Below are 21,020 nucleotides of genomic sequence, written 5' to 3'. Positions count from 1 at the left end.
CTCTGCAGAGATCTGAAAATGGCTGTGCACCAATACTCCCCGTCCAACCTGATGGAGCTTGAGAGGTGCTGTAAAGAGGAATGGACAAAACTGCCCAAAGATAGGTGCACCAAGCTTGTGGCATCATATTCAAGAAGACTTGAGGCTGTAATTGCTGCCAAAGGTGCATCAACAAAGTATTGAGCAAAGGGTGTTAATACTTGTACATGATTTGATGATACTTGATTTATTAGTTTTTTTAATTTTTAATAAATTTGCAAACCCCCCCCCCCCCCAAAAAAAAAAACAAAAAACAAAAAACACTTCTTTCATGTCATTATGTGGTGTTGTGAGTAGAATCTTGAGGGGAATTTTTTTTTACTCCATTTTGGAATAAGATTGTAACGTAACAAAATGTGGAAAAAGTGAATTGCTGTAAATACTTTCAGGATGCACTGTACGTACGCATCCTCACTTCCTGTGAAGATGGAGAGAAAGTGTAATTTCCCTTTTTCCTTTCTCTCCATCTTTATGAGCAGGGGTGGTGGCCAAGTGGTTAGTGCACTTGGTTTCAGTTTGGAAGGTTCTCGGTTGGAACTCCACCCCCGCCACATTTGTGTCAGGAAGGGCATCTGGCGTAAAATGTGTGCTGAGTGAAAACAAAGGAATAGCCGAAAGGACATACTTTTACTGTCTCTCCATCTTCACACCTGGAGGCATTATTTTTAGAGTGCTGCCTCCCTCTTCATGCCAGTGCTAAAAACCTATCATCATTGCAAACACCTCTTCATCCTAATGAGGTGATGCTGTGAGGGTTTGTGATGCTTAGCCACCCTCTCTTTTTATTCTCTTTGAATTATCCTTCCCGTCTTTCATATATTCATTCATATTCTTCTGATGAAAGTGTTTCACTTTTTCCTCTGTCTGTTTTTGCTTTTTATGTCCCTCTTTTTTTTTTTTTTCTTTTTTTTTTTATAAATGAGAGGTTTCTTCTTTGATAAAAGATCCAAACCCTCTTGAGGTTAATATTAACCATTCAAGCCACGTTTTCTGACTCTAACAGATATGCATCTTGGAAGGTTACAGTTTGAAACTGTGGCCGTAACTTGGAAAACATTGGCTGCCGTGGGAAGGTCTCCATGATGAACAAGAATATTCCGTCATTGTGCTGTGGCTTTGTTTTAACCGTGGTGGGATTTTCAAGATGATTGAAAATTACTTTTTGCTGTCGCCAACTTTAACTTTATATTTCCGTTGAGCCTGTAATGCTGTCCTTGATGGTGAGACTTCACTAGGAGATTTTTTTGGAAGCACCAAGGTTGGACTAAAGTTATACTATAGAGTCTCCTTGTATTGGAACAGCAAGGCCAATTCCTTTTGTTTTTGTTGTTCACTGAAGACATTTGGATTTAAGATCAAAAGATGAATATGAGACAAGAGTTCAGAATTTTGGCTTTTATTTCCTGGTATTTACATTTAGATGTGTTAAACAACTTAGGACATATCACCTTTTGTATTTGAAAAGTAAAGGAAAAAAAAAAACTTAAAAAGTAAATAACATATAATATTTGGTGGCTAACCCTTCCTTGCAATAACTGCTTCAAGTCTGCGACCCATGGACATCACAAAACTGTTGCATTCTTCATTTGTGATGCTATTCCAGGCTTTTACTGCAGCTTATTTCAGTTCTTGTTTGTTTCAAGGGGTTTCTCCCTTCAGTCTCCTCTTCAGGAGGTGAAATGCATGCTCTATTGGGTTACGGTCAGGTGATTGACTGGCCAGTCTAAAACCTTCCACCTTTTCCCCCGATGAAGTCCTTTGTTTTGTTGGCAGTGTGCTTTGGCTCATTGTTGTACTGCATAATAAACTTCCTCCGGATTGATTCATTTCTCTATAAATTGTCAGACAAAATGTTTCTGTACATGTTTCTTTCTTTTTCAAGACATTCCAAGTTATTCTGCTGGCTATGGCCAGTGTTTGTCCAATGGCTTTTATCAATTTTCCTTCTTTTCTCAGCTCAAATGGTTTGCTTTTCTCCCATAGACAGCTCTCTGGTCTTCATGTAGGCTTAACGTCTTTCACAAGAAATGCAGTCTTTATAGGCTAAACTCAAGGCTAAAACCTACGTTAGTCATGCAGAGCTATTTAATGTTTGAACAATCAGCCTAAAAGGCAACACCTGAGCAACAAGAAACACCTGACAGTCAAACATGTTCCAATAGTTTTGTTCACTTGAAAAATGGGTGGGTTCAAACAAAGGTTGGTGTGTCCTGAGTTGTTTAACACATCTAGATGTAAATACCAGGAAATAAAAGCTGAAATTCTGAACTCTTTTCTCATATTTATCTTTTGAATTGGAGCTGGTTCTTGATTCCCATCGCTACTTCACATGCTGGCTTGCAAAAGTTACCAGCCATGACCTTCCAGGATCATCTGTGAAAATCAGAAATGGGCTTTACTGGCATTTATTCCAAGTTTTGTTATTCTATATTGCTGAGATTAATCAGAGATACTTATGATATTCACTCATTTTCTATACTCGTTTACTTGAATCAAGGTCACGGGGTTCTTATGATATAAACAAAGTAAAATCAGCATCTTGTGCTACAATTCAGAATTTATTGTGGACAGTCTAAGGCACACCTGTGCACTAATCATGGTGTCTAATCAGCATCTTGGTATGGCACACCTGTGAGGTGGGATGGATTATCTCAGCAAAGGAGAAGTGCTCACTATCACAGATTTAGACTGGTTTGTGAACAATATTTGAGGGAAATGGTGATATTGTGTATGTGGAAAAAGTTTTAGATCTTTGAGTTCATCTCATACAAAATGGGAGCAAAACCAAAAGTGTTGCGTTTATATTTTTGTTGAGTGTATATATATATATATATATATATATATATACACACACACACACATCCATATGTGATCCGTGCAAACAGAGTGCATAACACAGGGTTGTTAGTGGTGATAGCAGCAATCTAGAGTTCTAAAAGTTCTTGTTGATGAGGCTAATGGCAGAGGGGAAAAACTGTTCTTATGGCGGGAGGTTCTGGTCCGAAGGGACTGTAGCCTCCTGCCTGAGGGAAGGAGGTCAAAAAGGCTATATCCAAGGTGAGAAGGATCGGCTCTGATCCGGCCTGAACGCCCCAGTGTCCTGGAGAGCGTACAATGCGCTGTAGTCTCTGTATGTCCCTGGTGGTGGCTCCAGCATACCACAAGGTGATGGAGGTGGTGAGGATGGACTCAATGATGGCAGTGTAAAACTGCACCATGATCCTTGCTGGCAGGTTGAATTTCTTCAACTGCCACAGGAAGTACATCCTCTGCTGGGCCTTCTTGACAACAGACGTAATGGTGGACTCCCACTTGAGGTCCTGGGTTAGAGTGATTCCCAGGAAACGGAAGGTGTCCACTATGGTGATGGGGGTGTCTGCCAGGGTAATGAAGGGGAGAGGGGCTGTGTTCTTTCAAAAGTCCACAATAATCTCCACTGTCTTCTCTGTGTTCAGCACCAAGTTGTTATAGCTGCACCAGGACACCAGTTGTTTGACCTCCAGCCTATAGGCGGACTCATCCCCATCTGAGATGAGTCCGATAAGGGTGGTGTCATCTGCAAACTTGATAAGGTTGACACACTGGTGATCAGAGGTGCAGCAGTTGGTGTACAGGGAGAAAAGCAGAGGAGAGAGGACACAGCCCTGAGGAGTACCGATACTGGTGGTCCAGGAGTCCAAGACATTCTTCCCCAGCCTCACTTGCTGCTTCCTATCCTTCAGGAAGTTGGCAATCCACCTGCAGGTGGAATCAGCCATGTTCATCTGGGAAAGCTTATCCTGGAGAAGATCTGGGAGGATGGTATTGAAGGCAGAACTGAAGTCAACAAACAGGATCCTAGCATAGGTTCCCGGGGAGTCTAGATGCTGCAGAACGAAGTGCAAAGCCAGATTGATGGCGTCATCCACAGACCTATTGGCTCTGTAAGCAAACTGCATGGGGTCCAGGAGGGAGGTCGTGAGAGATTTGAGGTGGGACAGAACCAGATGCTCAAATGACTTCATGACTATAGAAGTCAGTGCCACCGGTCTGTAGTCATTGAGTCCAGTGATCCTCGGTTTCTTGGGAACAGGAACAATGATGGAGGTTTTGAAACAGTCAGGCACATGGCAAGCCTCCAGTGAGGAGTTGAATATGTCTGTAAACACTGGGGCAAGCTCATTAGCACAGTGTCTCAGAGTTGCAGGTGAGACACCGTCTGGTCCAGGAGCTTTGCGAGCTTTTACGTTCCTACTGGGTATGTTGCTGGGGCTGGAGGAGGTGTGAGGGCTGTTAAACTGGCCGTCAAAACAACAATAGAACAATTGTTTCATTTCAAAATGTTATTGAAATTATTTAGGATTAGGGGTGTAGCGGCACACTTTCCTCACAGTTCGGTACCACTAATGGTTTCAAGGACATGGTACAGCTCAAATATCAGTATGTTCCTATCAGCATTGTCATACAGGTATACAACAAAAGATGGAACAATATCATCTGAAATTTTGAACAGTTGGCTTGAGGAGCTACAGTTTCTACATCCTGAACATTCTGCCTGATGTTTTTAACTTTGCATTTTGAATAATTACAATAAACACAAACATCTGAACGTGACAAATATAATTCATAGTCAGTGTTGCAGAGCTAATGATTTAACGGTCCACAGCCCAGGGTGCGGTACATGTCAGATATTGGGGATTTTTTGTGTGTTTTGTTTTTAACATCCTGAAATGGTAGGGTACATGCTTATTGTTATTTCACTTTGCTTTTACTTCTCTGTTTGTTGACGCAGTATACAAATGAAGCAGTAATATGTAAATGGGGTGGATGTGCATCATCAGTCACAGTGGTTTGGATTGAGTAAACCCAAATTAAGTTCTCTTGCTTTACATTAGCATCATTGAAGTCTTTGATTTGATTTGGTCGCAACGCTAACATATGTTTGTATAATGCTCTATCTTTGTATGGCATCTGATTGGTCAATATATCAGATAGAAGAGCTGTGATGTGAGCACAGATAAACTGATTTGTCACTGAGAGAGGCAGAATTAAAATGCTGCATCCTGCTGCTTTTGTCTAATCAGGTATGATTAATGGTGCAGTGGTGAAGCCCAAGGGCAAGCAAAGGCCATTTGCATGATATCAGCCAAAACAAGCAAACTGCAAAACTTGGTGCAGCCATGTAAATAATCTGAGAGGCCCCGGGGAAGACCCAGGACACGCTGGAGGGACTACATCTCTCGGCTGGCTTGGGAACGCCTTGGGGTTCCCCCGGAGGAGCTGGGGGAGGTGTGTGTGGATCGGGAGGTCTGGGCGGCTTTGCTTGAGCTGCTGCCCCCACGACCCGACTCCAGATAAAGCGGAAGAAAATGGATGGATGGATGGATGCATATGATATGAAAGCATGTACACAGCTGAATAAAGAAGGGTCTGTTTGTTTCCTAATATCAACTGATTTTTCTTGTTCTCTATACACCTTCCTCTCCTCTTTATCTGTATTGTCCTGTCATCCTCCCTTCCTCCTCCGTTTATCAGGATGGGTCACGCTTAGGTCGAGACAGAAAGAAGACGGTGTCTTTTAGCAGCAGTCTGTCAGAGAAGAAAATCAGTAACGCTGCCGACTGTATCCACTCCATGGTGGGTGAGCTACTTGTTTGGTTCCTCACATGAAATATAGACATCATGAGTGAAATATGCTGTGCATCAGAGGGTTCTGACCACAGGTTTTTGTTAACCTATTCCCCAACATGAAACATAGCTTTTTCAGTGCAAGTGACCTCTCTACTGGAGGTCAGTAGTTGGGAACTTCATCCATGTTTTGCTTCTAAGGTTGAAGGTTCTGAGCTGAGGAAGGTGCGGCCCAATTCACGTGTCTACCAGCGGTACTTCCTCTTGGATGCAGGTCTCCAGGCTCTGTACTGGGAACCATCTAAGAAGGAGTCAGATAAAGCAAGAATCTCCCTGTCCTCCATACGAGAGGTCCGTGTCCAGACAAAAGGCTTTCCTGCCTGAATTTCACCTACTAAATGATCTTTTTGGTCATTTTGAACTAAATCGATGGAAATATTTACAACTGAACAAAGTGGAAGAAAGTGATGGTTTTGCATCTTTTATGGATCATTCTAGGTACGGACAGGCCGTAACACAGAGACTTTCCGCACCAGTGGAGTGTATGAGCAAATTTCAGAGGACTGCACATTCTCCATCATCTATGGAGAGACGTACGAGAGCTTGGACCTGGTGGCCAACTCTGCTGAAGTGGCAAATATTTGGGTGACTGGCCTGCGGTACGACACAGCAAGGAACTGGAAGCACATTTGCAATGTACAATGCATCTCTGCATCCCAGGAAACAGTTGAATGTTTTGAAAACATCTCAGAAACATTTTGGTTTGGTTGGGGAAACATTTTGAAAACATTAAAGTGTAGACTCTCAGAAACATTTTGAAAATGTTTTGTGGCAATACACCCAAAGCATTTTGTAGACCCTTTGGCTGCTCTCTTGTTTGCAGTCTGGGTCGCCACACCAAATCCGAGGTGGATCTGCATGTTGAATTGGCATTTGCGTTTTACGCCGGATGCCCTTCCTGGGAGAAATGTGGCAGGGGTGGGATTTGAACCGGGAACCTTCAGCACTGAAACCAAGTGCACTAACTACTTGACCACCACCCCTGCTCGGGAAGATGGAGAGAAAGTGAAAAAAGGAAAACTTTTCTCACTCAATATTTCAAGAATAAAATCTCAGTGGATTATTGATATACACAATAAAATGCCCGATCTGCACTTGTATGTATTGTCCCTACAGGGATATTAGTTTTTCTATATTGCCTATTCATTCCTTAACAGTACTGTCATCACAGTGAGACTGTAGGAGTGAGTGGGGGCATTGCTGCCTTTCCCTGCAAACATTAAAATAAAAATCATCAGTAACAATAACAGATTCTGTTATCATAAATATAGATAATCAAAGGGAAAATGAATGGTTAAGAGAAATGAATTGCATACTTATACAACTGATAATCTAGAAGAATTCAAAAAGAAACTCAAAACAGTTGCCAAGGTTTTGATTGTAATGTTTAAATGCTTTACAAGTTTTAAATAGGGATATCTAGGGACCTTATTCTACCTAAATACACAAATAAGTTTCAAACGTACCTTTCAGAACTTGCAATTTCTTTGATTAGAGAGCTTTGCAGTGATGCCTTAAGTACAAAACAATATGGCTGTTTCAAACCATTTGAGAAACATTTGTAAAACACTGTCCTAAAATATTCTGTTGTGACCTTAGGAAAACATGCATAGAACATCTTTCTGAAACCTTTTGTTTCGATGTTTCGGAGAGTCTACACACTTTAATGTTTTCAAAACGCACTTTATAGAAAAACCTTTCTAATATCAAAGCAAAACATTTTGGATACGTTTGGTGTTTCCTGGGATGTTATCACTAAATGGTGGTGATCCATGAGGTGGCAAATTACTGCCATGGACAGATTTTTATGTTTTTAATGAACTGAGAGGTGGTGTAAAAATAAGCCCAAGCCCTTCTTGTTGTCTCTCTAAATGCAGAGTCGTCCAAAACAGAGTATAGATATAACAAAACAGACCCTCCAAGAAATTGCAATGCCAGGATTTCAGCAATTACAAATAATTCAACCAGTATATCTGTATATTTCTCTGTACAATATATCAAGATGTATCATTGTTATCTCTCTCTCTGTATGTGTATAAATATATTTGTATTGGTTGAATTATATGTTAAATTAGTTGTTGAAATCCTAGCATCACCACTTTCTGTAGAACTGATGGGAGCTAGATTGATGAAAAAGGTCTGTATAATGAGTGAGATGTTTGTAATATGAACTAAAAATTATGTGCAGGACTGCCATGGGGACACCACTCTGACACGAAGGTGGTGGGCGAAAAATTAAAATGGCAGACTTGTGACAAGAGGATCCTTTGTTTCCCCTTCAAACAGGAAACTCTCTCAAGTGTCCTTGAGCAAGGTCCTTAATCCTTTGAAATCAGATTGAAAAGCCCTGTAGAAATGCAGTCCATTTACCATTTGTATTAGTTGAACACTTTTCAGCTCTTGTGAGTTCAGGTTTATTACATTTGAGGTGTTGTCAAACTGATGAGGCAGCTACATAAAATTTATTCGAAACACAAGAATAAAATGTTGGTATAAATTAAACCATGCTGGAGAGGTATAATTATACCCAAAGTAATGGCACAGTCTATTCAGAAGCCATCAAAGCTCAGATTCCTTCCAAATGTGGTATTGTTGTTTTTTCTTTTGTTTTTTTCCCCAGCAAACTTTTGAGAAATATGTAGATTTCTTAAGGTTGTTTTAAAAGAACATGTTTTTTTTGGTACTTTATTTCAAAGAGCCCTTTTTTATTCATGGTTTAGTATTTTACAATGTGCCAATCCCTCAAAATTCTTTACGCAGCACATTCAGGATTTCCTGCTGGAGTTTATACCCCTAAACACAAAACATTTATCACTTTCAAATCAATTTCTCAAATAACAATTAAGTTCAGTTGTAACTTATCCATCAAGGAAGGTTTAGTCCTTACCATGTATGAGCAAGCACGTTGACTGCAGTCATAAGAAAAAACTCTTTGCGTTTATGATTATAGGAAGAAACCTCAAGCAGATTAGACTCTGGTGTGACATCCTCTATGGCCGTACTTGCAAAATAAAGAAAAAGCACAACACAGGATCATCAAAACATGCATTGGCAGAAATGTTGCAGGGAATCAACCACATTGTATTTAGTGTATCCTCAAAACAAGACAGTCAAATTAGGCTGATTTATTTATGGCTGCCCTTACCAAAAAGTAGTACTGATAAGTATATAAAAAGTAAACTGGAAGTATACTTGAAACATACTTGCATGTACTACTTTTTGGTAAGGGTGAAGTCTCCATATTTTGTTTGTTCAATAATTATGCTTTTCATGAACATTAGTTCACTCAGAAATATAAATGTTCTTGTTGTTGAGTCACACTTTCGTCATACAGACCATCCTAAAATCACACAACACACTTCAAAAATTTGCTAAATGCTAGCCATATGCAAGCCAACAGAATCATAAAGATTTACTTCCAGATGCTCATAGATCATGCAAATGCTCAAAACAGAAATACTTCATTCATATCACAGGGCACACAGTGTTGTAGAATTCTTCACTGAAATTTTGTTTGCAGAAACATTTGTGTGGGCTCATGCTGCATATGCTAACTTGGAGGTCTGCAATGTTTGGATATATGTGAAGTTGAGTAATTGGAAGATGAGAGACAAAGTTGCATTATAAAAGTGAGACAGCCATAACTAGGACTGTTCAACCTTGGTAGAGGGATGAGTGTACTAGGTCTGTGTGTGTGTGTGTGTGTGTGGGGGGGGGGGGGGGGGGGGGTCCTTGAGTCGTATTGGTTTGTTTGACTAATGTGCAGGAGGGATCTTGGTGCACTGTTCAGTGTATTTGAGATGTACGTCTGTTATACCATTCATCCTGACGTGATTTTAACATGAGCCCTTGACTGTGTTCATTCTGCTTTTTCAGGAATTTTTTCTTAATGCAAAAGAAACTCTAAAAAATGGAGTCCACTGTCCTAATGCATCAAGTTTGTCCTCTCTTTCCTGGCCTGTCTCCAGGTATTTGATGCAGTATGGCAAGCATGCTTTGGACATTATCGCCAGCAGTCAGGACAGTCTCCGGATTGGCTGGTTGGAGCAGTTGTTCTCTTCCGCTGCAGATTTGGATCGGGAGGAGGACACGGAAGAGGGGATTTGCCTGCAATCGGCCATAAGGTTGATACAGAGTGTGAACCCTGGCGTGAGCAGTGGTAAAGTTGAGCACAGGTTTAAAGAGCTTCAAAGACTAAGGGAGAAGATGTGTGGCCTTTCACTTGATAATGGATCTGAACTTAACTGCAGTGAAAACAAAAGACTATCAGGAAAGAATGAGCAAGTCACCAAACAGGAGTTCATTAAGGTCTTCCATGATGTTTGCACCCGTCCAGAGATTTACTTTCTGCTGGTGCAGTTCTCTAGCAACAAGGAGTTCCTGGACACCAAAGACCTGATGAGATTCCTTGAGGCTGAACAGGGCATGGTTCAAGTGGGTAACACCTGCATATTATTCATGCACATAAACAATGTCTTTTGTCCTTCACTCTTCACTCTGTCTTCATTTTAACCAGGTCAGTGAGGAGACCAGCCTGAAGCTCATCCAGTCCCATGAGCCATCAGAAGACGGCCGACAACAGGGATTCCTGTCACTGGATGGTTTTACCAGCTACCTCAATTCAGCAGAGTGCCAACTCTTTGACAGGGAGCACGATAAAGTTTGCCAGGACATGTCCCAGCCTTTGTCCCATTACTACATCAACTCTTCTCACAACACCTACCTCATTGAAGACCAGTATCGAGGTCCCTCTGATATCTCTGGCTACATCCGTGCCCTCAAAATGGGTTGTAGGTGTGTGGAGGTGGATGTTTGGGATGGCTCTGATGAGGAACCAGTGGTCTGTACTGGACACAGTCTCTCCCCACCATTGATCTTCCATTGTGTCTTGGAAGCAATTGCAAAATTTGCCTTTGTGTCATCTGAGTACCCTTTAATTCTGTGTCTTGAGAACCACTGCTCACTTCAGCAGCAGAAAGTGATGCTGAAGCACCTTGTGAAAATACTAGGAACAAAGTTATGCGTAGATCTCCCAGACAAGGAGGAATCGTACCTGCCATCACCACATGCGCTAACGGGTCGGATACTACTGAAGGGTAAGAAACTGGGGCCTGTTTGGCAAACGGAGGATGGGGAGGTGAGTGAGGAGGATGAAGGAGCAGAAATGTGTCAAAGGATAAAATTAGCTAATAGTGGAGCGACAGTACATGGAGGATGTGACCAGGATGCCGTGCAGAAAAGTGGTTCTCTTACAGGTGTCACTCAGTGTAATCATCCAAACAAGCGTTTCCAGCTGTTGAAGGAGCTTTCAGACTTAGTAACTCTTTGTCACTCAGTACCCTTCATTGACTTTCCAACATCATCCAGAAGCCAAAAACCATGGGAATTATGTTCTTTTCATGAGTCCCTGGCTGTGCGTCTCGCTGGCGATAGCCCCGGTGACTTTGTCAACCACAACAAGCACTTCTTGTCAAGAGTGTACCCAAGCCCCATGCGAATTGACTCAAGTAACATGAATCCTCAGGACCTGTGGAAGTGCGGCTGCCAGATTGTGTCTATGAATTTTCAGACAGCGGGACTGATGATGGACTTGAACACGGCCTGGTTCCGGCAGAATGGGAATTGTGGTTATGTTCTACGACCAGCCATCATGCGCCAGGAGGTGTCTTATTTCAGTGCGGACACCAGAGACATGGTGCCGGGTGTGACTCCTCAGCTGCTCCATGTCAAGGTTTGGTGAAATAATGCATAGACACATATGCCTCCTGTTTGGGTCACATAATGCAACTAAGTGAATAACAGCTCATATATGGGTTTTTCCTCTTAGGTGATCAGTGGCCAAAACTTCCCCAAGCCAAGGGGTTCAGGTGCCAAAGGAGATGTGGTAGACCCTTATGTGTATGTAGAGATCCATGGCATCCCAGCTGACTGCTCAGAACGCCGTACCAGGACCATAACCCTGAATGGCGACAACCCAATCTTTGATGAGAGCTTTGAGTTCCAGATCAACTTGCCAGAGCTGGCAATGGTTCGCTTTGTGGTACTGGATGATGACTTCATAGGGGATGAGTTCATAGGTCAGAACAGTCACAACGCATACTTGGATTTCATACCTTACATGTGTGTGAATCATTGGCAGCTGTGACCAAAAACCAGTATTATATTGATTACGCAGATGCTTATTTTGTTCATATTGGCATGCCTTAAACTGAAATATGACCCATCACCTTTACTACCACAGGCCAGTACACCATACCTTTGGAGTGCCTCCAGCCGGGTTACCGACATGTTCCCCTACAGTCTCTGACAGGGGAAGACCTTACATATGCCAAGCTGTTCGTGCATGTGGCCATCACAAATCGGAGAGGAGGTGGTAAGCCTCACAAAAGGGGTCTGTCTGTTCGGAAAACCAGGAAGGGGAGAGACTACACAGCTCTTCGGGACTTGGGGGTCAGGTCTGTGGATGATGTTTTCAAGATGGCTGCTCCTCTACTGAAAGAAGCTACTGACTTGAGGGAAAACATGCAGGTGAGAAAAAAAACATAGATAAGAGGACTGAATTTTCAGTTTGTAAGACCTTATACCGCAAAAATGTGATAGAGTTGTTAATATTTCTTCCTAAGAGGTGATGTTTTCCATGATATCTGTTTGTTTGAAGGACGACTTGCAAATTTAGAGCTCTGTGAGCAAGCTCACAAAGTGATACCTCCTGCTCTGCCATAATAGTTGTTTGAATGCATTGTGTTTTGTTACATGTAAATCTTTTGTGATGAAATGCCCGAATTAACAAACTGGTCAGCCTCTTGTATTGAAGAAACCAACAGGTCTGTTTACAAGGAATTGACCATTGTGATGCATTTATTAGAATAAAATAAAATAAAGTCCAGTTGGCATTCATAAGATTAATGGAGTGAGTGAGTGAGTGAGTGGGACTGAAAAATTTACATAAGCAACAGTTTTTGGTTTCTGATATACAAGTGAGGACCAGTGAACCTCCTATTTACGGCCGTGTTGGGATATTTTTACAAAATAAAACGCAGGAAAAATAAAAACAGGGCTATCCAGTTTCTTGTGAAGCCTTGATACTAATTTGTAGGGTCATCCTGGCCACCAGAGGCCACTATTGCTGGTCTTCAGTAAAATCGTACAGATTTTTTCCGACTTCACGATCAGGTCTATGATTCAATCATGCCAACTTCCAAAAAGGACAAAGATTAGTACAGAATGGCATCTTCCTTTTCACAGTTTTTAATAGCAGGGCTTAGAAACATGGCAGCAAAGCATAGGTCAGGCATAAATTTTGACTGGGGGTGCTTCTGTCACCCTTGGGAAATAATGCTTAATTAATCACTGTGGTGAGACTGTCGTCATCCACATCACCTGAATTCCTCCCTTTCAATTCTGACTTAAGCCACAGCACAGCTGAGAACTGCAGGAGAGCAAATCAATAGTCTACAGAAAAGACAAATAGCTGTGTTGCAGGAAGAGCCTTTGATTACCTGTTTGTGTCTGAGGGAAAGTGAAAGATCAGGGGAGATTAACTTCACAGAGCATAAATTTATTTAAATTTAATGTGATTTATTATCTGTGCTGTTTCCTCACTCCAAGGCATAGGCACTAGCTAAGCGCATATTGATGTTAAAATATATAAATGTCTGTCTCCTCCGTCTCAACAGAATTCAGTAACAATGTTCAGGGAGCTGTGTGGAGTGTCGGCGGTAGCTAACCTCATGCAATGTGTGCTCGCATTGGGCTCCAGAGTGTCCGGACCAGACGGGATGCCCATATTGCTGTTTGACCTTCGCGGCCACTACCCCACCCTGGAGACCCAGGGGCCACTGCCCGATGTCCTGCGCCGGGCTGTCTCCACCTATGAAATGGTGAGGAAATAAGAGAATTCATAGTTACTGAATAGGGCTATTTTTACTTGAGCAAAATGTTAGAGTGCAGGGTCATGCAACTGAAATATATAAATCAAAAGGAAGGAAAGGCCAGACCTAAAGAACAGATCCCAAATCAGTCAACCCCCATATCCTGTCTGCTTGATCTTACAACAGAAAACTCCCTCCTGAACAAAACTTGAGACTTCCTTTTGAGCTGATAACGTCATTGTTATGAGGTAGACAATATCCGGAGGTATTCTGTCTGCAGAAAGCCTCATAAACACATGAGTGACATCATCACCTTAGACGTATATGCACCAGCCCCTCTGTTACCAAGGAGAAACTTACTCAACTGACTTTTTTTTTTAATGATAGCTAAAGATGAGAGCAGGAAAAAAATCACTGTGAATAAATGGCAAGTGAGAAACACACAGAACTGAGGGTGGCAAAAAAAAAGTCAATTGAATTTTTTATTTTTATTTTTTCCTCTTTTCAGAGCATCAGCCGGTCAATAAGCCAGTGCGGATCAGATTGTTTTGTAACCTCAGCTCTCTCATCTGGTGTCATAAACATGCTACTGCATATTGAGTTTTTTTTTTCTCCACATTCATGATTTTTGTTGTCATTGTTATATGTCATTTTCTTTAAGCAGTATTTGCATTTGTGTTTGTCTGTCTTTTACTCTTCATCACTTCCTTCAGGCCACCATTCATGCATTCCCTTCATCGTTCACACTGCCTCTTCTCGTTGCTAGGGGAGGCATTAATAAGTCACTCGCCAAAATTAAGGGCAAGCAAACATGACAGATCAGTTATTTCACACTTGGAGTGTTCAACATATGAGGCTGTCCCATGGAAAAGTCATGTACAAAATACAAGCGTACAACATTTATGGACCTGACTGTAAATGTTTTGTTCCATAGCTGGTAGAAGCTTCACCTTGTCACTCATGTAACACCTCAACCATCAAAATGTAGGTTTTACAAAACTAATAAAGCTTTTGCCTTGCAGGTTGTAATCCCTGAGTAGCACCTCCATTGGTCAGGTACAGATGTGGACTGATGAGGCAAGATGCATTGCCTGTTGCTTGATGGCTGCAGAACGTTTCAAGATTTAATTTTGGTGACCATGTTAACAGGTTACGGCTTGCTCAAATCTCATGGCTGCTGCATGTCATGCAGAGATTCAGCATAGAGTTGATTTGTCACGTATGATGTAAGCAGTTCTCAGTAGTTGCTATAAGCAGTGTTGTGCAAAATAGCAGGTGTGACAACTGCCTCTTACCAAGGTCTTGACCAGAGGACCAAAATTTGATCCAACCAAAAGAGATGGTCTTGGTCTGGATCAAACTGAACCATTTGCAGTCTAAAGAAAACAGTTTTTGGATAGTTCAGACTTTTGGACAAATTGCAGGAAAAAGGCATGTTATCGTCACATATTTAACAGTAAGAGAAAATAAATGGTCAACAATTGAATTAATGTACCTGATTATATTATATTGCAGGGTGGTGGCCAAGAGGTTAATGCGCTTGGTTTCAGTTCAGAAGGTTCCCAGTTCAAACCCCACCCCTGCCACATTTCTCCATGAAATGTGGAGTTGCGTCAGGAAGGGCATCTGGCGTAAAACCTGTGCCAAATCAACATGCAGAGCCACCTTGGATCTGCATGTCAAAAAACAAGAGAGTAGCCGAAGGGACTTAACTTTAGGGGAGGTGATGGTCTAGTGGTTAACTGTTGGGCTTGAGACCAGAGGATCCTCGGTTCAAATCCCATCCTGAACAGAAAATCACTGAGGGCCCTTGGGCAAGGTCCTTAATCCCCTAGTTGTTCCGGGTGTGTAGTCGGCGCCTTGCATGGCAGGAGCCTGACATTGGGGTGAATGTGAGGCATTGATGTGTAAAGCACTTTGAGCATCTGATGCAGATGGAAAAGCGCTATACAAAAGCAGTCCATTATAACTGGGTGACTGCACCACTGACCGTCTTTTCTCCTTGTCAAAGCTAAAGCGCCCGTTTTGTGTGTTGCTGCAGCAGTTGAAAATATTTCCCTTCTGATGGCAAGTGCTGTGAAATCACTCACTGCTTGCTGCAAAAAACTAAACTTTTGACAGTCAGGTTTTATACTCAGTTTAATTTATTTTATCTGTGATTTTTATCTATGTTGTGTCAGAAGCTCAGATTGCTTTACAAGCATTCAGACATGCACTCACACACCAATGTCAGGGTGCTGCCATGCAAGGAGCTTGCTACACACCAGGGGCAACTGGGGGATTCAGGACCTTGCAAAAGGGCCTTTAATGATTTTCCGGTGTGGATGGGGGTTGAACCGAGGATTCTCTCGTCTCAAACCCACCACTTAATCACTAGACCACCATCTCTGTCATTTTGCATTGCTCTGCAGTTGTTGGAGCACTCTTGCCCAAGCAACATTTCCCTGTGTGGACAGTAGGTAAATTTGATTTGATTGCTGTTCAGTGACAGCTGTATCAACCAGGGGAGGGGGGGAGACTGGACTCAACCTAAATATGTAGAGGCTCATACGAGAGAAATGCAAATAGTACTGATTTATCCAAAATCCTTTCATTCCTTTTTCTTCTTTCAGGCAGAACTTTTTTATGTGTGTGTGTTCAAAATTAACTATGCACCAGAATAACAACAAGCATGCACATTTACAAGTCAAGTATGGGGAGATGCATCCTGCATAGATGATGAATTCAGGATGCAGGCATGCCATGAATATATGAAACCAAACTAACCAGATCAAATGTACACAAGCATGAAACTTTGTTCGGACTTTGTTTCAGACTTTCACGTGTGAAAACATCTGTAATTTTTTTTAATAATATATTATTTTCATTTCTGCCATTACACATTTTTGTTTGAGCACCCCTTAGTGGCAGTCCATGCATCTCAGTTTGAGAAACCTGACCTTGGAGAATGAGTATGCTCTCAAACTACAAAAAAAAAAAAAAAAAAACTGCTCTGGAATAAAAAGAGGGAATGTCATTTTTAGCTTATCTGGACCAAAGGTTTGGTGGGCTTATGCCATGGGTTTGCAGTACGGGCGGCGGCGTATGTAAACATCTTCTCCGAAACCGGTGGTCCAATGAAGCTGAAATTTGGTGTGCGTGTTCCTACCCATGAGGACACCAAAGTTTATTTGAGGAGTTCAATCCCATTTCAAATATGGCCACCATTGCGGGCATCTTGAAAATCTCATATCGCTATTTGTCAGCCATTTATGCAGTAATTGAACAGAAATTTGCTACATGGGTAGCAATCAGCATGTTGTGAAAGTGTCGTGACACGGACCCACAACAGGGGGCGTTAATGAACGGACAATGGATAAGCCAAAAGGTAACAATTTAATGTTGTGAATCGCACAACAACGTACAGACAATAACAATATGGTGGACTGTCAATCATACACCAGGTGACGTGTGGGCAGGCTCGACGATAGAAGACGCCTGGAGAGAGAAGAGCTGGATCCCCACACAGCTTCCAACACCAACGGAGCTGAAGAACACCGGTGCCGCCAAGCCCTGCGCCCCAGGTGGCCGCTGTCTTCAGCAGTCAGACCCGGTACTGCTGGCAGAGAACAGAGACAGTCCAGATGAGTGTGAGTTCGCACACTCAGTAATCCCACAGTCTGTATTAAGTAAAGGAGGGAAAACCTCCACCTCCAATCACACACACTCGTGCAGCTCCTGGTCAACCACTTATCTGGGTTGGGGTGTGAGGCGAAGCCGTCGCTATCACACCAAACGCCAATCCCTCAGATAAGGACACACTCCAGGAAAACGGCTGCAACAGAAGTTCAGGTTATTACACACAAAGTGTCAGTCAGCAGAGAAATTACCTGAATGGTAGTTGATTTCTCGGCGAGGAGGTGGAGTTGCAGTCCGGTCTTTGTAGTGGTGGTGATGGGTGACAGCTTGTGTTGATTGATGACAGCTGTCACCTCCAGCAAAGCCAACGCCCTCTCCTGCTTGAAGCCCGCACTTCAAGCAGGGCGCCATCTTGTGGTGGTGGGCCAGCAGTACCTCCTCTTCAGCGGCCCACACAACACAGCAAGCCTAAAAAACATATCTGATGATCTTGATGTGACCCTTGGATTGTGATCATGCCCACTTTTCCACTTGCCACTTTAAACATCTTCTTCTCAGAAACCACTGAACCAATGAAGCTGTAACTTGGTGTACGTGGTCCTACCCATAGTCTAGGACCGAGCTGAGACATGTATACACATAATTTAGATAACCAAACTGTTATAGACTAATATGAGCCCAGTGAACAAGTTGGGATATGTGACAAAATCTCTGTCTGGGACAAACAGCCAGGAAATGACCACACCCTTTTTCTTCTCAATCGTTACTTCAAATATAGCTGTATTTTCTAAACTGCAGCAGCTACAAAGGTACTCGGTATGTTTAGAATGACCAGTACATGTTTAGAAGGGTCATAAAAGAGTGTAAAATTTCAAATTTTGGTATTTTAAGAGAAAACCACTAGAAAACATTAGGTCAAATGACCTACATACAGTCCGGAATCACCACATATTTAGTAACTTAAACTTTCTGGCCTGTTGGCTGATGGGAAATTTCCCTGATAATCTTTAAAACATTTAAGATTTCTAGATACTACTGTCTGCAAAATAAACATGTTTTGTTTTGTAGTTTTCACTTTAAATCAATATTCTATTGATAACAGCATGACTGAATTATTATATAATTATATTTGGCAAATGTTCATTTTCTTTCGATGTACGATAATAAGGGCCCTTAGTTTAGCCATTTTCTCTTAAAATATCAAAATAGAAATTTTACACTTATCTATGAACCTCTCAAACATGTGTTGGTTGTTCTGAACATTTTGAATACCTTGGAAAATCTGTTGCTGCTGCAGTTTAGAAAACACAGCTGTATTTGAAGTAACACTAAGTAAAAGGGCATGGTCATTTTTGGGCTGTTTGTCCTAGACATAGATTTTGGTACATATCGCAACTCGTTCATTGGGGTCATATTAGTCTAGAACAGTTGAATTATCCTCTCTTAAATGATGTGCATACATGTCTCAGATAGGTCCTCTACTACCACGAGGACACCAAAGTTTGTTTGAGGTGTTCCGAGCCAATTTCAAATATGGCCGACATGATGACCAGCTTGAAAATCACATCCATTTGTCAGCCATTTATGCAGCATTTAAGCTGAAATATGTTACATAGGTAACAATCAACAAGCCCCAATTTTTTTTTTCCAAATCTTTAGCTCACCTGGGCCAAAGGTCCGGTGGGCTTATGTCGTTGGTCACCTGAATGGTGGTGGTGGGATGTGTAAACATCATCTTCTCTGAAAGTGCTGCACCAGTGTAGCTGAAACTTTGTATAAATGTTCAGTTTTATAAAGACACCAAAGTTTGTTCGAGGCATTCTAATCCGATGGCTGGCATGTCGGTCATATTTATAAAATGCCACCTAGAGTCATTGGTCAGCAGTTTTGAAAGATACTGAGCTGAAATTTGGTACAAAGGTAGCTAGTAGTTAGCTCCAAAACATATCCAACAGGTTTTTAAGATTTTTTTTATTTTTTATTTTGACCTTGATACAACCTTTGGAGTTTGGCCGTGTCCACTTTTCTAGCTGAAACTGTGATGTCTTGTATCATCCAGGTGAGCTACACTGCCCATGCCACTATTTTCATACTACTTGGCACAACAATTGGAACTGTGTGAGACAACAAAACCAGCAATGGCAAATTAATTCTTGCCTTTTTCATTTTTTTTTTTTTTTTTTATTTTCAAGATTTTTTTTTCATTTATAAATAAATGATCTCTGAGTTTTTAAACATTTAAATACACTACACTTTTATATTTGCTATGATCATCTGTTCAGTGGCCACAAGAAGCAGTTTGCTTGAAAAATGCTCATTAACCTCTGATTACTAATGCCGTGTTTGTTATTAATAAAAACACATTTTTGGACAGATACAACTAATGCTCCAGTGTGACTTAATAGTCAAGATATGGTAGTGAAAAAAGGAAAATTATTTCTTTTTTCCTTTTAAAAATCAAAGAACACGGGTTTCAATATATTTCATATAACATAAGTTGGAGAGGAAATGGCGTCTCACTAATTTAGAAGATCTTCACTTAGCCTGGAAAAAGAGTCTGTTGCTCTATAAAAAAAAGCCCTCCGTAAAGCTAGGACATCTTACTACTCATCACTAATTGAAGAAAATAAGAACAACCCCAGGTTTCTTTTCAGCACTGTAGCCAGGCTGACAGAGTCAGAGCTCTATTGAGCCGAGTATTCCTTTAACTTTAACTAGTAATGACTTCATGACTTTCTTTGCTAATAAAATTTTAACTATTAGAGAAAAAATTACTCATAACCATCCCAAAGACGTATCGTTATCTTTGGCTGCTTTCAGTGATGCCGGTATTTGGTTAGACTCTTTCTCTCAGATTGTTCTGTCTGAGTTATTTTCATTAGTTACTTCATCCAAACCATTAACATGTCTATTAGACCCCATTCCTACCAGGCTGCTCAAGGAAGCCCTACGATTATTTAATGCTTCGATCTTAAATATGATCAATCTATCTTTATTAGTTGGCTATGTACCACAGGCTTTTAAGGTGGCAGTAATTAAACCATTACTTAAAAAGCCATCACTTGACCCAGCTATCTTAGCTAATTATAGGCCAATCTCCAACCTTCCTTTTCTCTCAAAAATTCTTGAAAGGGTAGTTGTAAAACAGCTAATGTTATGTGTCGGACGCAGCCCGGAGAACCGACCAGCGTTTGAAGGACCCAGTATAAAATAAGCAGAGCACGGTACAAAGGATAACTGAGTTTAATAAACATAACAGTGATGTGAAAAAATACAAACAAATAAGTGTGCGGTCTGGCGTGGCGGATTTGCGGTGCGCTCCCAGCAGCACAAAACGGTCCAGAGCCAGAACCAGTTCGGACCCAAGGACCCCGCCGACACCCCCCAGGTGGCCGCGACAAACCGAGTCTGTGAAAGAAGAAATCATCATGTGAGTCCACACTCTACACGCAGAGGGACCGCTCAAAGGTGTACAACAGCAAACACTTCCTGGCTTAATTACTAATCAGCTTCCCACCCTGCAGGCATGGAACACCCTGTTCACAAAACTCCACTGCAGTGGAAGCTGATTAAACGACTACATACAGCTCAATATAATAAGGTGTGAGGGACACCACATTTACTGACTGTATAAATGTTAGTCACAAAATCTAACATACCTCAGGAAGTGTGCTGACGAGCGTGAGACCTCACCTCCTCCTCTTTCACAGACCATGCATCAAACCTGGACGTTCTCTGCATCCACTGATGATGAGATGGCTCTCGAGATGACGATCTCACCCGTCTGGTCACAAGGTCGTGTCTCTGGCAAATACACACTGTGTA

At 41.7% G+C, this 21,020-nt stretch overlaps 1 protein-coding gene across 1 annotated transcript in view; it reads left to right on the top strand.

Annotated features, from left to right (window-relative positions):
• LOC117501430 (inactive phospholipase C-like protein 2) overlaps positions 1 to 21,020 on the top strand; it is a 56,777-nt gene that overhangs the window by 24,311 nt on the left and 11,446 nt on the right. The window contains exons 2-9 of the mRNA XM_034160320.1: positions 5,554 to 5,655; positions 5,848 to 5,997; positions 6,145 to 6,305; positions 9,675 to 10,140; positions 10,223 to 11,437; positions 11,534 to 11,783; positions 11,948 to 12,234; positions 13,383 to 13,586. Of these exons, the coding sequence (XP_034016211.1) occupies positions 5,554 to 5,655; positions 5,848 to 5,997; positions 6,145 to 6,305; positions 9,675 to 10,140; positions 10,223 to 11,437; positions 11,534 to 11,783; positions 11,948 to 12,234; positions 13,383 to 13,586 (2,835 nt within the window). The remainder of the gene's footprint in view (positions 1 to 5,553; positions 5,656 to 5,847; positions 5,998 to 6,144; positions 6,306 to 9,674; positions 10,141 to 10,222; positions 11,438 to 11,533; positions 11,784 to 11,947; positions 12,235 to 13,382; positions 13,587 to 21,020) is intronic.

The sequence above is a fragment of the Thalassophryne amazonica genome, chromosome 20 (genome assembly GCF_902500255.1).
Source record: "Thalassophryne amazonica chromosome 20, fThaAma1.1, whole genome shotgun sequence".
NCBI classification, from domain to species: Eukaryota; Metazoa; Chordata; class Actinopteri; order Batrachoidiformes; family Batrachoididae; genus Thalassophryne; species Thalassophryne amazonica.
The sequence above is the reverse complement of the archived record's forward strand: the minus strand, read 5'-3'. Positions and strand labels throughout refer to the sequence as shown.